The sequence below is a fragment of the Adiantum capillus-veneris genome, chromosome 1 (genome assembly GCF_014529385.1).
Source record: "Adiantum capillus-veneris isolate H3 chromosome 1, ASM1452938v2, whole genome shotgun sequence".
NCBI lineage: Eukaryota > Viridiplantae > Streptophyta > Polypodiopsida > Polypodiales > Pteridaceae > Adiantum > Adiantum capillus-veneris.
The window spans coordinates 35,702,686-35,719,502 of record NC_140931.1 but is presented as its reverse complement, the minus strand read 5'-3'; the positions used below and the strand labels follow the sequence as shown (position 1 = coordinate 35,719,502).

Below are 16,817 nucleotides of genomic sequence, written 5' to 3'. Positions count from 1 at the left end.
CTTGTGTGTGTGTGTGTGTGTGTGTGTGTGTGTGTGTGTGTGAAACTAATGGTTAATGTATATCATATGGAGGAGAGCTAGTCAGTGAGCACCTCCAAAGACATCACATGGTCTAGCTCGTAGATATCCTGATTCCTCATGCATCTAAGAGATCATGGGTGAAGTATATGGTGGAATGAGGTGTACAAGTAGACGGTGTGTGTCTATGTGGTAAGCCATTCAAAGGAGAGCCATAGATACATGTGTTCAACACCAATGGGGAGTGGTAGGATGGTGAGAGAAGTGATCAAGTGTGCGGCCTCTCTAGATTTATGTATGTAGTCCACTGTGTTCCCCCTGTGAATAACCAATGATTGGATCCATGCCAATCCTTCTGAATTGAGACACTATGGCATCCCCTTGTCAATAACAAACTAACTCTTTGATTGAAAGCATAGTAGGTGGCTCCCATGGGTAGTGGGTGTTTCCATGTCTATTGAAGTCCTCTCTACTCTTGCCTTGTCCAAGGAAGTGTATTGAAATGCTGCTCTTATGGTATGATTTCCTTTCAATTGTACTTGCATCCACATGAATTGAGCCTCTAGGTCTACGATCTACACTCTCCCTTGCATCCCTTGTTTGTATAGGACTATCACTCCTTTTAGACCTTGAGAAGTATTATGCTCATACTTCCAATGAGAAATGTACCCCAATGGTAACTCTCTCTTGCTTTTATGCGACTTTATGAGAAATAATCTATCTTTGCCCTCCATTACCTCCTTCAATCACTATAGTAACCCATTACAATTCCACAATGCAACACTACCCGTGGTGTCTCAAAGGCCACGAGTTGCTAAGTGATCACCTTGTTATTAATGACCAACATTGCATATAGATCTCTTGTCCTCGTTACAAGATGATATGACATGAAGCATGCATGTCCACCCATCCTCGATCTACTTCTATGTGAGATCATCATCCACAAAGATTGAACCTAATCCTAAGAGTATGTGCACCACTAGCCTCTTACTACGCAAGAAATTCTCTTGGTAATATTGGGAAGTTGGTGGATGGGACTTGGGATTTCATTTTATAAATTTGTTTTGCACCGTGCACACTTTTGTGAGAGGGTAAGAGCAATCTCTTTTGTATCCAATTTTTGTGCAAAGCGTTTTAACGTCCTCTTTAGGAGGATAGGTGGGTGTCTCTACAATTCCCGTCACATGCACATTGCCTTGAGTGTCCTCTTGCACCTCTTTGGAAAGATGTATAGGAATTACCTCTACCCACCCTTCTTTTTGGATTCCATTTGCACCTCCATTGCCTAAGTCATTTCCTCTATGATTTCTTCCTTGATGGCCCCCTTCTTGGCCTCATGAGCTTCCATCTACACAGGCCTCCATTTTTGTGACATGTTTTGCCCTCTCTTGTTTCATGGATGTTGGCATCAAGCTCTAGTTGCGGTAAAGAGCTAGTGGCCAGTCCGCTTATGACTAACCCCTACACTAACACTAACTTATTACTCATAGCCTTCTCATAATAAGGAACTCTAAACACACACACTAATATTGTGTGGTTCCACCCCATCTATGGTCTGTCACTCTCCTCTTCCCTGCATGCATTGCACAGGCATGCCCTACACCTAGTATCAGATCCATGATGATTGCAGGGAAGACGTCGGCGGAGATCAATATTGAGCTCGTAGATTTGACAGGGAGTTCAAAGGCTCAACCTTGGGGGCAAGGAGAAAAGAATTGAGTTGTGTTTTTTCTGGGTGTGAAGCTTGGAAAAGCAAGGGCAGCTTCTTGCAGCGCAGATTTTTGGGTGATTTGCAAGCAAAAGGTAGCACCGAAACTCCAGTGAAAATTAAATGCAAGCTTTGCATATGGCAGCGCTGAAGCCCATGAAGCCCATAGAAATTCAACGCAGCCTGGTAGTAGCGCATAAAAATTAACGCAAAGAAGCTACTTTTTCTTTTTGCAATTGAAGGGATTGAAGCCTTGGGAATGTGTGTGTGTGCGCGCGCGCGCGCATGTGTGTGTGTGTACTATACACACACACACACACACACACACACACACAGCACTATCAAAGGCAGCCATTGGAAACCTCCTTGCATCGTGGGCAGCCTCATATGCACATATACACCCTCAGAGTGTCTACATTGGATAGTTTGACCGCTCTCGAGAGTGATTGAGCTCACCTATGTCTCCGTATGGACACACACACAACTTTGAAATAGAGGTGGAGTGTGTGCAATAGAGACAGATACACACACATACAATTTTGCCTCTTTTCGACATGTCGACATCGCCTTTACGCATCGGCTTCAAATTTTGGCATTATTTCAACTTCTTGGTGAGCTAGCCTACAACTAAGCTAGTGGTGGTTTTTCCTCCGGCTCCTAGACTCACGACACTAACGAGCGGTTTCTTCTCGGAGGTGCTACGGCAAAGGCACAACATTGACAGTTTGAGTTCAATATCGACACCCCACTATTATGCTCTCAAACATGAGCACAAAGGAGTTTACACTCTCGCACCAGTCTCTCGAGAGATGCCAATTCCCGGGCACACACTAGCTCAGAGGCGTAGATCTCGGCATCGTCATTACAAGTGGTGAGCATGGATCACCAGTCGATGATCACTTTTTTTATCAAGTTGTAGATGTCTGTATCTACATCACAAGTGTAGTGATAGGTATCCAGGTTTAGAGGGGACGTCGCTCTTGACCAATTACATGCACTTTAGTGCAATAGCCATCTTGTGTTATCCACATTTTACAAATATTTTTTTTTGGCCGATGCATTAGTGGCCATAGGTATGCCTATTGTTACACAGCGATTCATACGTACAGCTGGATACAAGTTTTGGTTTTCATTGTTTTTTCTTGGCGGTGACTTTTACAGCAGTTCCACTATGGAATGACTTATGTGTTGATAGAGGCAGCATTTGGAGTACTAGTGAGCTCTTTTGAGAGTTGTATCCTCAGAGGGATTATTGTTTAATACTTGCATTTCATTTAGCACCTGTTTGAGCACATATGCTTTTTGCATTAGTTTTACAGCACTCATGTATATTAAATTGGAGACACTACTCTCATGTATTGTTTGTGGAGCCATACTTTGGCATTTTGGTAGTCTCGACCTTCTTTTAGACTTCGTCAGAAGATAGTAATTGTTGAGCTTCACTATATTCGTCTCTACTAATCCTTTGGAGGGTCGTGGTGAGGCTCTCTTTTTCTTTTTGAGCTGGGGAATTCTTGAATGTTGAGATCTCTTTGGTGATATAGGTTTGTTGGAGAACCTAGACATTGCTATAGGTTATGTATAGAGTGGGCTAATTTTAAAGCCTTATGAGAAAAGTTATGCAATATGTATGAGAGCAAGAACACAAGTATAAGGTTTACTTGATGAAGAAGTTATTTGAGCTTTGAATGAAAGAAAGCGACATAGTTTCTAAACACTTAAATGCATTCAACATACTCTTCAATCAGCCACGTCACAGGGATTCAATTTTGACAAAGAGGCATGTTCTATCTTCTTGTTTTTCTCTCTACCTTCCTCACAATACATTTTTTGCATAGCCATAAGTAACTCTACGCCTGAGAGAAAATTGGTTTACAATGATGGTTTAGCAAGGCTACTCAGTGAAGAGATTCTTATGAAATATATGGCGTCTGCTAAGCAACGTGATGCTTATGTTGCTATTTCGTATAAATAGAGGGATCATAATTAGGATTGTGGCAAGAGTAAAGATGGTTAGACTTCACACAACAAATCTAAAAGATCTATATGTAACGTTGAGTATTACCATTGCCACAAGAAAGACCATAGGAAAAAGGATTGCACAATTTTGCAAAGATACAAGAACAAGAAACAACAAGAAATCTGAGAGTGATGGAAGCGGAAAAGCTAGATTAAGGATCTCCGTCTGATAGAGTCTCCTGAGACTCCAGATATGCATGAGGTCCTACTTGAAAGTACGCAGTGAGGATGCATGTATGCACGGTGCGGTGCGGCGCAATGCGTGTAGGGAAGAAGAGAAGCAAGACCATGTGTGTGGGTGGAACAAACCTCTAAGTATCGTGAGGAGCCCCTTATTCTTTTTGTATATGAAGAAAAAGAAAAGATGTATATATCTCGTGAGCATGGTGAAGCTCACCCGCAAATGAGACACGTCTCGTCTCTTGCTCAACATATTCCAACAACTAAATTGAGACCATGTCTCATACCTGGGACATATGCATAGGACATACCAAGCCATTGCAAGATTCCTTGGCAATCACTAATTATCCGCAATGCATCTAAAAATACTGCTCTCTAAGCAAGGTTTATCTTAGCTGAGGAACAATCTGCTAACTGTCTCACTGAGATCAAGCTCTATCTCAGCTCAGAAACATGTCATAGCGTATAGGATGCACCAATAGGCAATAACAAGCAAACATATCATGCACCTGCAATGTCACACGTCAAACCATTAGCCAAGTATAGACAACCAAAGATCCCACTAAAGAAAGTGCTAAACCACTCACAATGTGGTGTGACGTGAAAAATTGTATCCTCATCTAGCAACCAACGGGGAGAAGTGTCACCTCTAGAAGACATGTAAGCAAAAGGAACGGTAAAGGCAAATGTGACATCACCGTCACTAGCATATGAAGCCACCACTGTAGCATGTGTCTAAACCTCATTTGCGTCACGTATAGATCTCCGATGTTGCCTCGTACCTCTAAAACAGTGGCATCTAATGTGCTCTTTGTAACAACAATGCCAACATCGCAAGTACCGACAAGTGCCAGACTGTTGTCTCTCGCGAGTTATTATTATAGAATTTGAATTGTCACACATGTCTGCTATATGGATGCCACGAAACCAAACTATGGCAAGATATCAAACTCAACCATAAATTGTGCCAAAATGGCAACAAAGGTGGGAGATCACTCAATCACTACACAATCATGAAAACCATGATTAATCGCATCAAAAGCGATGCTCACGTATGCATAAAACCAGCTCCACAATCTGATATTTGTAGGCATACAATTTAGGACAAACAGATCAACCAAGCGTAAAGCATATAACCATATATGCAAGTGGTGATCAAACAAGCTCAAAACACATCCCACAAGAAAACTACCTGCAAAGATCTGTAAAAGACCTGTGAAACCTATGACTGTCTATAATCTATAGCCACATGAGCATATGCAACTCACACTCCTACGAAAATGGATACAAGAACACTAAATTGCGTTCAAACTAATAAAACCTAACAAAGTGGGAGTTAAAACTCGACCACTAAACCATCAGAGAGTAAAATTGTAGATGCACATAGAACATGGCGAGAATCTGTGAAAAATCCGACAGAGTTCTCCCTAAAAACTGAGTAAAAACTCAAAAATCTCACAAAAATTGCATGAAAATAGACAATGTCTCAAAAAATAGATCCACAAATGGTATACGTGCACTCCCAAAAGCGTGGCAGACTGACTCACTTTTGAATGAGTGGCTCTATGGATGATTGCCTATCCAAAAAACAACTATCAACCTGCTACTTATGAGTTATACCTAGCTCAAGTTGTATTCGCATAAGCATACAAATCATAAACTGCACAAAACCATGTTAAACCACTCTTTGGAATGCCCCACACAGTCATACATTAGCAGTACATGTGCCGCATAGTCTGCAATACAAAGAATGTGCAACCTGTGAGAAAAATATATTGGAAATTGACGCACACTACCTCGTCGATCGGAAAGCACATCGACCAGAAAAACAAACACAGCACAACCAATCGCATGTGGTCGTAAACACCGTCCAAGAGCCATGCTTATATCAAATCCGCTCCGGAATGGGGCGGGGGAGGAAAGCCGATGGCAAGGCAACATTGGGGAAGAGCCAAGGCGCTCTCTCTCGCTCCTGCTCGAGGCCAAGAAAAAAGGACGATGTTGCCTTTCATTGCAAATAGAAGCACTCACTGATGTCGTAACTACCTATGCTTGAAGCCCGTTCAGCTTCCAATTTGAGAGCCAATGTCGAAAATCGAGAACCGATGTCAAGAATCAAGAATCAAAGAGATGCCAATGTCTCTCTCTCACACACTCTATCACTCCGAGCTAATGTCGCCAAAGTCGTAGCCGTCGAGGCCATGAAGTGCTAATCTGAATAGACTCCAAGAATCTCGTTCTCCCTCTCTAACCAAGAACAAGAATATAAGAGCCAGTTCACATGAGGAGATGGTTTGCAACAAGTTGGCAATTAGTTGGCAACTTTTTGGAAACCATTTTGTTCACATGGAAAAAATTTGAGAAGGGGTTGGCAACAAGTTTGCAACTGGTTCCTTTTTGGCTCCACCCTTGGGAGGAGAAGCAAGAATGCAACCAAAGAAAAAGACAAATTGTGACCACCTTTTCTTAGAAGTGTTTTATCAAAAGAATCCCTTGGGAGCTTTTTATAGAAACGTGCGCTCACCTTTTCCACTCTCTCTCTTGTCTTTTTTCTTCCCAACAAAACAAAAAGTTCTTCCCAACAAAACAAAAAGGTCCTCAAGGAAGCCTCCACCTGAACTTGAGTGCACCCGGTTGCCGGTTGCCAACTAGTTGCCAACCCCACCTTCATGTGAACTGCCTCTAAGTGCGTGCGACACGCCGCGAATCCTCTCTCTTCTCGCTCGTCGGTGCACGAACTAGTGTGTGGAACACGCTCTTAAAGAGAGTAAAAAAAAGGTTTAATTTTTTTCTTACTATCTATAGCTTCTCTCGCTCTCTCTGCACTCTGTAGCAAGATGCCTGTGAGTGTGGGGTGTGTGGATGCCACACACACAGCCTCCCCAACGCTACTCGTTCTATTTGCTGCTCACGGTGTTGCTTTTGTTCAGCGCTGCCGAATTCTCTTTAGCTAAATTTTTAGCAGCTCGTGAGCTCTTATGCTCACAGCTCCCTGATTATGAGCTTTTGATTACCTGCTTTCTAATTGCGCTGCTATGTTGCCCACATTTCCTGCACACAACTCATTGGCTTCCCGATTCTCACTGCTTCACTCTTGCTCTCGACATGCTTTACTGCAAGCTCAATTCCTCTCTTTCTTGCCTTCCAGTGCCGCTACACTTCCTCGATTCAAACTGTGTCCACTCCCTTAATTTCTGCTTACTTGTCCCAAGCTCAAATCTTGCTCTACTTCCCAGCACTCTGTACTTGCTCAATTGTCCAAGCTAAAATGCCAACCTTAGCATAGCCTACACTCGACCACGAGATCCTGACTTTGATTCTATTCCTTGCAGAGATACCGGACTTCTCTCAAGATTCTATCTCCTCAAGAGAGGTTGCACGCGTAGGATCTCCGAGCTCCGCCAATCTCCATCAATCCGACTTCTCCTTGCCGGATCTGCATCATATTGATCCGATCCGAGGTTGCCTAGCTTCGTGCTTTCACAGCTTGTCGGATATGGAAATACCACAACGCGTCTGTGCGCGGTGCATGCGGGAAAGGGGAGAAGCAAGACCATGCTTTGTGGGTGGAGAAAACCTCTAAATGGTGAGGAGCTCCTTATTCTTTTGTATATGAAGAATAAGAAAAGATGTACAATGGGTGGACAGTCAACCGTCCGACTGCAAGCAGAGGCATAACGCCTATAGCCCAACACCACCTCCCTCAGATATCTTTGCAACAGATCTTAGCCCATATGCTCTTGTTGCAAAAGATACCAACTTTGATCAAAATTGGGTCACAGACTTTGAAGCCAATTTACATGTTACACCTCACAGAGTGTGGTTCTCTTCTTATGCACATACACATAGCACATCGAATCTTGGTGATGCTTGTGTGCTAGAGATACATGGTGATAGAGACAATAAGACGATTTTACATAATGGCACAAAGTTCATATTCAAGAATGTCAGACATGTCCCCAGTTAGCAAAGGATTTGAGATCTACTGGTCAGCTTGACGATTTGGGTTACACAACAACCTTTGGGAATGGTTCATATTCAAGAATATCAAGCATGTACAACAATTTTACTGTACCTTAAAACACGTGCTATGAATGAAGTTGCTAAAAGGATGAATCACACCATTTAAGAGAGATTTATAGCAATGCTTTCTATGGAAATTTTGACCAAAGGGCTTTGGACAAAAGCCATTTTGTATTGCCCCAAAAATCAAAGATTCCATAAACTTATTTTTTAAATGATTGGAAGGGGTTGACCATGATAAATTAAACACATGCATTATTGTTCAACTCCCTCACTGGCATTAAGTGTCAAATACCACACCATCATGTCCAAATCTGTGATAAACTTAATCTATTGATACTTATTCGTGCAAAAAAAACTTACATAAAATCTCAACAATTGATTACACATACACACTTGATGATGGGCTTATTAGTAAACCAAAGTGGTGTCATCTACACCTTTCACATGTATGCAAATGCCTTCTTTGCCAGGATAGAGACGCAACCTTTTTGCTTTCCAACAATTTTGAAGGATGGTGCATAGCCTAAGATTTCTTCCATGGGTATAGTAGATCAATAGAATCTGTGAAAAGATCAGCTCAGTCTAGATGTGATTGCTAAATTGTTACACTGATCTTGATCCTCAATAGAAATGTGATTGATCAGTGATTGATGTCTTTGTATCTAAGGACCTCAATAGAAATGTGATTGATCAGTGATTGATGTCTTTGTATAAGTGCTCGATTGGTGGTGTCTTGTGGAGGAGAGAAAAAAAAATGAGCACCTTCTCTTCTTACTTGACCTCATTCTTCATCTTTTTCAGGTAACCTCTCTATTTTGAGTTGTAGGCCTTCACAAGTATTAAGAGACTAAAATGGGAATCACTTTTTTTCCACTAAAATTTAACAAGTGATGCTTTTCTTTTTTTATTTTCTTCTTCGTTGTTAAATCGCCAAACCAAGAAGTAAGAACAATAAAAGGAAGAAGCAACAGGTAAGACCTTTGCTCAAGACCTATCCATGTGTGTTGGAGTGAACATACACATATTCTAACTCATGGTTTATGCAAATCTTTAAGTTTTTTCATGAATTTTACAATCTTGCATCTACTTCTATGAAAATTGGGTCTACTGATAAAATAAATTTGTTCAAGCTGAATAATCAATGCATTGAAATTACGCAGTTTTAGTTTGGAGCAAAGTGAAGCCATACCCTTGTAACCCTACACATACATTAGTTCTGCTCAATATATTTTGTCCATGATGTTTGTCAAGACACACGTGCACGCATTTGCTCACAAAGTACATATTCCTTCTCATAAATTTTATAAAAGGAGATGGTTTACATTGAATATTGATTGACTGATAATTGTCTTCAAAATCGTCAGTGTTTCATTTTCTCACCCAGACAATTCCTTTTTATGATTTCAAGAGGAAATTTTGAAACATTTGAGCTTTTTTTTAAAACGATTTTTACACTAAATTTCTCAAAATTTATGCAGGAATTTTTTTTGCCATTTTTGAGTCTTTGAATGGTTGAAAGACACCCTATTTCAGATCATTCACCAAGTTAAGACACCACTTTGTTCACTCTTGCCATTCCCCTCTATTCTGAGAGCATCTAGCACCATCATACACATTCTAATCTCCAAAAAGACAATGGTAGCCACAAAAACACATTTGAGAATCCCATCATGATCACAGTCCTCAAACAAAATCCAACTACTTCTGAAAACAAAACCGATAGACTATCAACATTCCCCAAAAGTGATAGCAAAAACAAACTATTCAAAGAAAAAATCCATATCGTTATCCAACCATTATTAATTAATGCATTTCAAGTCAAGCCCAACTCATAAAGAATTTGTTAATGTGAGAACTGCCCACGTAGGTAAATTTGATTTCTATAATTATGCATACATGCTCTAGAAGAGCCAGAGCCCCTCAATACATAGAAGCCCCATATGTTCCAAGCATACTTTCTTTCATCCACGGAAAAAGTAGCTAGAACTTCAAAAGGAGTAAGTTGAAAAGAATCCAAGGCTACATAAAAGTGCAGAGAAAGAGCTTACAGGGTCACATCACCCCTAAGGCATCATTACCATGCCCACAAAGATTGAGGAGTCTCAAATATGTGGGCATCTTTATTGCAAAGAACTATGTGGACATGGCATAAAAAATGTACCACCACCATATGAGTTAAGAAAGGTCATAGTGTACTATACACTAGTATGTGTGTACAACAAGCCCTACTGTTGTCCATAGGGCTGAAAAATATCCGACAAATCAGTTGATGCCCATTATTCAAATTGCACACCCAACAAGGGTGTATGAAATGTCAAAACCACACGACCATGACAACTTCCAATATCTGCTTTAGCTTGCGTGTATCCCGGATATATCAACAGAGGAGAGCGATGGTTACAGGACAGTTCTCTATACCCACTCGTTCTTTTTAACCCCTTATCTCGTTCTCTGTATGCAGTAATAGAAGTTGACACAAAGGCTTTCTCCCCAAACGAGTGTGCACGCGCGAGTGCGTATGCATCTGTGTGTGTGCGCGTGTGCGTGTGCGTGTGAACACGTGCAGGTACATATATACATTTTTGAAAATACATGTAATCAATTCACACCCTGAAACAAAGCTTAAGATTTTATCGCATTAATAACCGAAGTACACAGTCTGCCGATCAGCTCTGCCTAAGATATAGAGGACTTTAGGAGAAAAAATTCTTGCATAAGAGAGTGCATGAATTGGTCATTTATGGTCTTGTCTTGTTAGGAGACATGCCCTTGGGTGGAAGTTGAGGCTTTCCTGTTTGAAGGCAGAATTACTCCAAAGATCATGCAAATCTGACTTTCTCCTATGGCTTGTGAGCATACGAGAGGTACAATATCCCTTATATTCATCCTTTCATCCATCTTATAAGCATATGAGAGGTACACCATCTGATATCCACCTTGACATCCTAAGCTAAGCACCACTATGCTGGTAACCCCACAAGAGTCTATGGCAATGCACGAGTCCATCATGGCTTGCTTTAGTTTAGACCCATGAGCCCAATTGATGGGCTCCTCAAATTTGGATATGCTATTACATGCATCAGTGCACTATCTCCTCAGAGAAAGAAATTGGTCCATGAGGAGTGTCGTGAAACATGGACCAACAGCTCCAGCTATGCAGCTAGACCTCCCTGTTGAAATATGGGCCTCAGACAATCATATGCATTGCCAGGCAATGCAACTCTTCAAAAGCATTGTGTAAATAAAGCAAGGGTAACTAACGACTTTCTTTGGAAGAGGACAGCACGAGGACGTGGGGAGATGTTCCACAATCGGCAGGACCTCATCTCTATCAATGTTTGAGACATACCATGCAAGAGCTCTGTACATAGTTACCTGGAACGAGAAATTGGAACGCGGAACGGGGAACAGCAACTGGCATGAAATGCCATTCCTTGTTAAAGATACTCATGTCTAGAACACGGAATGGAGATTCGGAACGGGAAGCTAGAATGGGACGGGGACGGAGACCTGAAAATGGCCATTCCCTGTAACTATGGTTCTGTATGATAGACTACATTACTGGGACTATCCCATTCAACACCTGAGACCCTGTCCCTTGGTCATTGGATATGGCTTTGGATGCCACACGAGTGGAAGAGACAAGATCATGAGATTTTGTGCCTAGGGCATTTTCCATATAAGCAAGACATCTAGATTGGTTGTTCATGTTCAGTAAGGCCGAATGTGATAGGATTCTACTTGTCTACACGCTAGCCCACCATGCCAAAGAGGGAATGGAAAATGCCATGTTACTATATCATCATGATATTGGCCAATATAAATTGTCACGTGCACACTGGCTATGACACTGTGTGCCACGTGGACATGCTAAACCTACTTCCACAGCCAAACATTGTCTATGGAGCATAGGGATTTAGTATCGCAATTTTGTGAGCCTGTTTGAAGACCTGCATGTCCAGACAAGTCCATTAGTTTGGGTTTCTATCAGTCAGGAACCCTCTTTGCTCTGATACAAGTCTCTCCATCCACAATCTTTTTCTGGTATAGCGATATAAAATCCCCTCTTGCTGATTTCGCAAGACGTAGACGCTGGCTCGCTGCTGCTGCCGCTCCCCCCCCTCGCACCTGCACTCCCTAGCGCTACCCCCCCCCCCCCCCCCCCCCCCCCCCCCCCCTCTTGCGCCCACCCTCAGCCCCTGCTCCCGCTGCCCTGCCCCTCCCCCTGCCCGCCCTCAGCCCCCGCTGCCCGCTGCCCACTGCGCTGCCCCTGCCCCTGCCCGGCAGCTCACAGCCCCCGCTGCCCTGCGCTGCCCGCTGCCCCCCCTTTGTTTCGCTGCCCTCACCCTCGCCTCGCTACGCTCCCTGTCCCGCCCTCCCCCACCCCTCTTCATTCACTGAAACACCCCCCCCCCCCCCCCCCCCCCCCCCCCCCCTGCGCGTGGCTCATTTCGTACTGTTTTTTCTTCTCACGCCGTGGTTCTTCTGTCAATTGGCTTTGGCAATGCTGGTTCTTCGACAGTGCCTGCTGGGGTCCCTTTGCAGAAAAACTGCTTTACCCACTCTTTCTCCGCCACAGCAGTAGACACAGATAGAGGCTCCAGCTTCGCCACAGAGGGACTCGCCCGAAGCCCCCTCGCCCGACCCCGCTGAGCCCACCATTCGACTTGCTCTCTCGCCGTCAGAGCAAGCGAGCCTTGCCGCAGAGGTAGAGCGATTGCAGGCGACTTCGGTCATCTGCAAGATTCTCGGCACCCGACCTAGCAGAGGAGAGCTGCGAGACCTTCTCCAGGCCCGCCTTCTCGCAGAGGTGGGCAAGATCTTGGATGTACAGATTCTCGGACGGGGTTACCATCAGATCGAGTTTGAGACCTCCGAGATGGCGTCCAAGGTCATAGCTATGAGTCCACTGACCATCCGAGCATCACGTGCCCACTTTCGACAGTGGAGACATGGTTTCGACCCGGCTTCGGATGTTCTAGTAGAGGAGGCAGGCATCCCCATCTCGGTCTGCTTTCCGGGTTTACGGAGGAAGTACTTACCACTTCTACCCAGGATCGGCTCAGCCATTGGGACTGTCCTAGAGACACCTCGTACGGCAGCATCAGTAGCTGCCAAGGCGGCTGGCATTCCCTCAGTTCGAGTTTTGGTCAGAAACACCCACACGATCCCGAAGGTTATCCTTTTGCCTCGGGTGAGTGGGGGGTGGTTTAGACAGAGTGTGGAGTACTCGGGCCTCCCGAACCAGTGCTTCATTTGTCGACAGATGGGCCATCTAGCGAGGGCCTGTCCACGGAGGAGGCCGCGACCTGCACCACAGCCCCAGCCTGCCAGGGCTGGCCCGCAGCCACAGTCAACGACACAGCATCCACATGCAGAGCCACCCTCCGAGCCTGGGGCTCCAGCGGAGGAGGGGCGGCAGCAGGCCCATGGTAGACGACGACAGGGGCCACAGTGTCAGTCTGGCACTCAGAGTGGCCCTCAGGCGCCTACTCAACAGCAGTGGGTTCCCACGGGGAACCGCTTTGGTCCTCTTGAGCAGGAGGAGATCCCTGCTCCAGCCCCCACCTCCGCTTCACCCTCGACAGCCTCTCCCCCCCCCAGAGTTCCCCCCCTCTTCCTCATCCTCTCCCCCGCCTTCTGCTCCCATTGCCTCTCCACCTCGCACCTCTACCTCTGTTGCCCCATCCCGCCCCTCTTCTCCACCGCTCCCCCCCCTCCTACTCCAGTTCCACAGTCGACCCAGGGGGCAAGGCCTTCTCCGGCGGCTAGGAGATCTCTTGGCGGCGCCTTTGCCACGAGTCGCCTAGCGAGAGAGGGTCAGCCTTTCTTACGGCCCCCTCTGCAGATACAGACATCTTCCCTTGCAGCTATCCCTCGTGGTCTGACAAGCATTGACATCCGGCGCCGTTGGGACTTCTTTGACTACGGCTTCACTCATTTTCTCGGTGATCCCTCAGCAGACCATGAGGCGGCCTGCTTCAGGGTCCATGCTTTGTTCCTTGCCGCTAGGGGGACAGAGGCCTTGGACTCGCAGTTGGTTTCTCCTTCCCCCTCTGTGGCAGGGCCGAGACAGAGTGGACCCTCGACTCAGTGTTGGGATAGTTGCATACACATGTCCTAGAGTTCTCTCACCACATGGAAGAACTTGGAGTTACAGACATGCTGCAGACTTTGTGGCCGTTGGCCAAGTTTGCGGTGACACCCCCAAACTCAACAGGATGTAGGCACATTGTGGTGGACTTCTTTGCTGATACGCAGTGTTTGCCATGCTATGTATACATTCATGAGGACTCCCGGATAGAGGAGGTTGCTTTACGCACGGCTCACTCTACTTGGGCTTGGGATAGGCACTCACTGCAGTCACGCCTATCTAGAGGACGCTCGGATGCGGATTACTCCCCATCCAAGCCAGCCTCGAAGATAGCCCGTCTAGCTGCTGCCGCAGTAGCATCTGTTCTCTCTCGCTCCCCATGAGGATCGTCTCATGGAACGTGCAGGGACTAGGTGGGCCCTAGTTTCAGCATCAACGGGGCCGATTGCGTCAGGAGCTTCAGCGTTGCCTTGTGGAAGGAGAGATTGATCTCCTTATGCTTCATGAGCACCATGTGTGTGAGAGCCGCTGCTGCCCGCATTCGGCGATGTGGTCAGATTTTGCGTGGACGATATGTTACCTTTTGGTCAGCTGCTTTTGGACCTGGAGGCATCGAAGGTGGGGTATGTATGACTATTGCGGACTCATTGCAGCAGGCCATTGTGGGCAGAGGGATTATTGTGCCAGGCAGGGCTCAGTGGATTACTATGCAGGTTCAGGGTGGCCTTGTGGGTTTCCTGAACATCTATGCGCCCAATGTGGCGAGTGCTCGTGCAGAGTTTTGGTCACAGATTGTTGAGTCTTTGCCGCAGGCAGATCATTGGTGCATAGGAGGGAACTTCAACATGTTGGAGGACTCTTCTGACAAGGTTGGTGGCAGCCATGCTACTATGCATGGAGTCGAGTTGGCAGCTTGGAAGAGGTTGTGTATGACTTTGAGGGTCTCGGATACATGGCAGCTCTCTGGTTTCGTGAGGCCCCCAAACAGTCTTGCCTTCTCTAGATCGGATCGCAGAGCGGGAGGAGTGAATCTATCGCGGATAGATCGCTTCTACACTAGTGACCACTTCAGTGACTTGGGAGGATCAGTGGGCATCCTGGCACGGACCTCCTCCTCGGACCATGCACCAGTGATCCTCACAGTGGCAGACAGGCAGAGGAGTGGGAGCACGATCCAGAGAGAGTCTTGTTGGACTCAGCACTCAAAGAGATGGTAGAGGCTCTCTAGACAGAGGGCATGGACAGACAAGATTCTCCTGCAGACAGAGTGGCCTCAGGCTTAGCTCAGATTAGCCATTTTTTTCTTCAGGAGTCTCTGGCTCGCCGGGCTGCAGCGAGAGAGGTGGTGCCGCGTCTCAGACGAGGCATTGCTTCACTACAGAGGATGCAGGAGCAGCATCCAGATAGTCCATGGTTGAAGGAGCAGTTACAGCAGGCTCGACAAGAGCTTGCTAGCACAGAGGAGAGGCGTCATGAGTTTGCTTTCCACCGACAGGCATCTCAATGGACTCAGGTGGGTGACAGAGTAACTGGTGTTTTTTTGAGACAGTGGGACCTCGGCACTCGCATGCCAAGGTCAGTCAGTTGAGGAGGCCCGATGGGTCACTTGCTTGTGAGCCCGAGGATATGCGTGCAATTGCTACTGACTTCTACCGTGAGTTACTGTCTGTTGAGCCCCAGAGAGCGGCAGGATGCACACAGGGAGCAGGTTTGGGCACAGATGCCATGTCTTGTGACTGAGGAGATGCGTGAGAGGTTAGAGATGCCACTTCAGCTTGAGGAGCTGCACACGGCTCTTAGGGCCCGTGGTAGCTGTCCAGGTGAGGATGGGTTGACTCCCAGCTTTTTCTTAGAGTACTGGGACCTGCTTGGCCCAGATCTCTATAGTGCTTTTCAATACATTTTTCACACAGGAGTGATGCATGACAGCATGAGTGAGGGACTGATCTACCTCATTCCCAAGGAGGGTGGCTCCTTGGATGAGATTCGACAGTGGCGCCCCATCACCATCCTCAACTCCGCCTACAAAATTCTTGCCAAGGCTCTGAGTTTGAGGATTCGGCCACTTTTGGAGAGCCTTATACATGGGACTCAGACAGGTTTTGTCAAGGAACGCGGTATCCTTGACAACATCTTTACTTTCTGGGAGGCTTCTGCCCTGGCACGGCTCCGTGGTGAGGACCTCATGATTCTTCTTCTCGATTTTGAGAAGGCATATGATAGAGTTGACTGGGACTTTCTAGAGGGCACTCTACACAGGATGGGCTTCTCAGATGCTTGGATCAGAGGGGTGTCAGCCTTGTACAAACAGGCTCACAGTCAGGTGCTTTTGGCAGGAGGTAGAGGTGGTCGCTTCACGCTTACACGCTCCGTCAGGCAGGGCTGTCCTCTTGCCCCCTTTCTCTTTCTGTTCTATGCGGAGGCGATGAGCAGATTTTTGGTGTCACAGCAGGTTGGTCTACGGGGCTTAGCACTCCCTATTCGGGGAGATGAGCTACTGGACGCTGAGTTTGCTGATGACTCAGCCTTGTACTTAGATGGTCAGAAGGCCAATCTTCACAGATGTGAGCAGGCTTTGGAGACCTTTTGTTGTGCATCAGGCGCACTGATCAACTAGAGAAAGACAGTGGCTTTCTCGGTTGGTAGTGCTCATGTGCCAGATTTCCCCCAGGGACTGCAGTTCGGTACTGGGGTTGTCAGGTTGGTTTGGACTTGTCTCCCAAGCAGCAGATTGCTCCCCTTCTCCTGTCTATCAAGAGAAAGTTGTTACAT

The 16,817-nt window shown here is 46.0% G+C and overlaps 1 protein-coding gene across 5 annotated transcripts in view; it reads right to left on the bottom strand.

Moving 5' to 3' along the window:
* Positions 1-4,411: 4,411 nt before the first annotated feature.
* The window catches only part of LOC147464544 (poly(ADP-ribose) glycohydrolase 1-like), a 98,714-nt gene continuing 86,308 nt past the window's right edge, over positions 4,412-16,817 (bottom strand). For 4 of the 5 annotated variants that reach the window (XM_086515471.1, XM_086515474.1, XM_086515452.1 and 1 more), the window contains one exon: positions 9,791-10,402. In XM_086515471.1, coding sequence (XP_086371597.1) covers positions 10,391-10,402 — 12 coding nt within the window. In that variant the 3' untranslated portion in view covers positions 9,791-10,390. Of the gene's footprint in view, positions 4,435-9,790; positions 10,403-16,817 lie in introns of those variants that run through there. The other variant, XM_086515467.1, reaches the window with a different exon arrangement.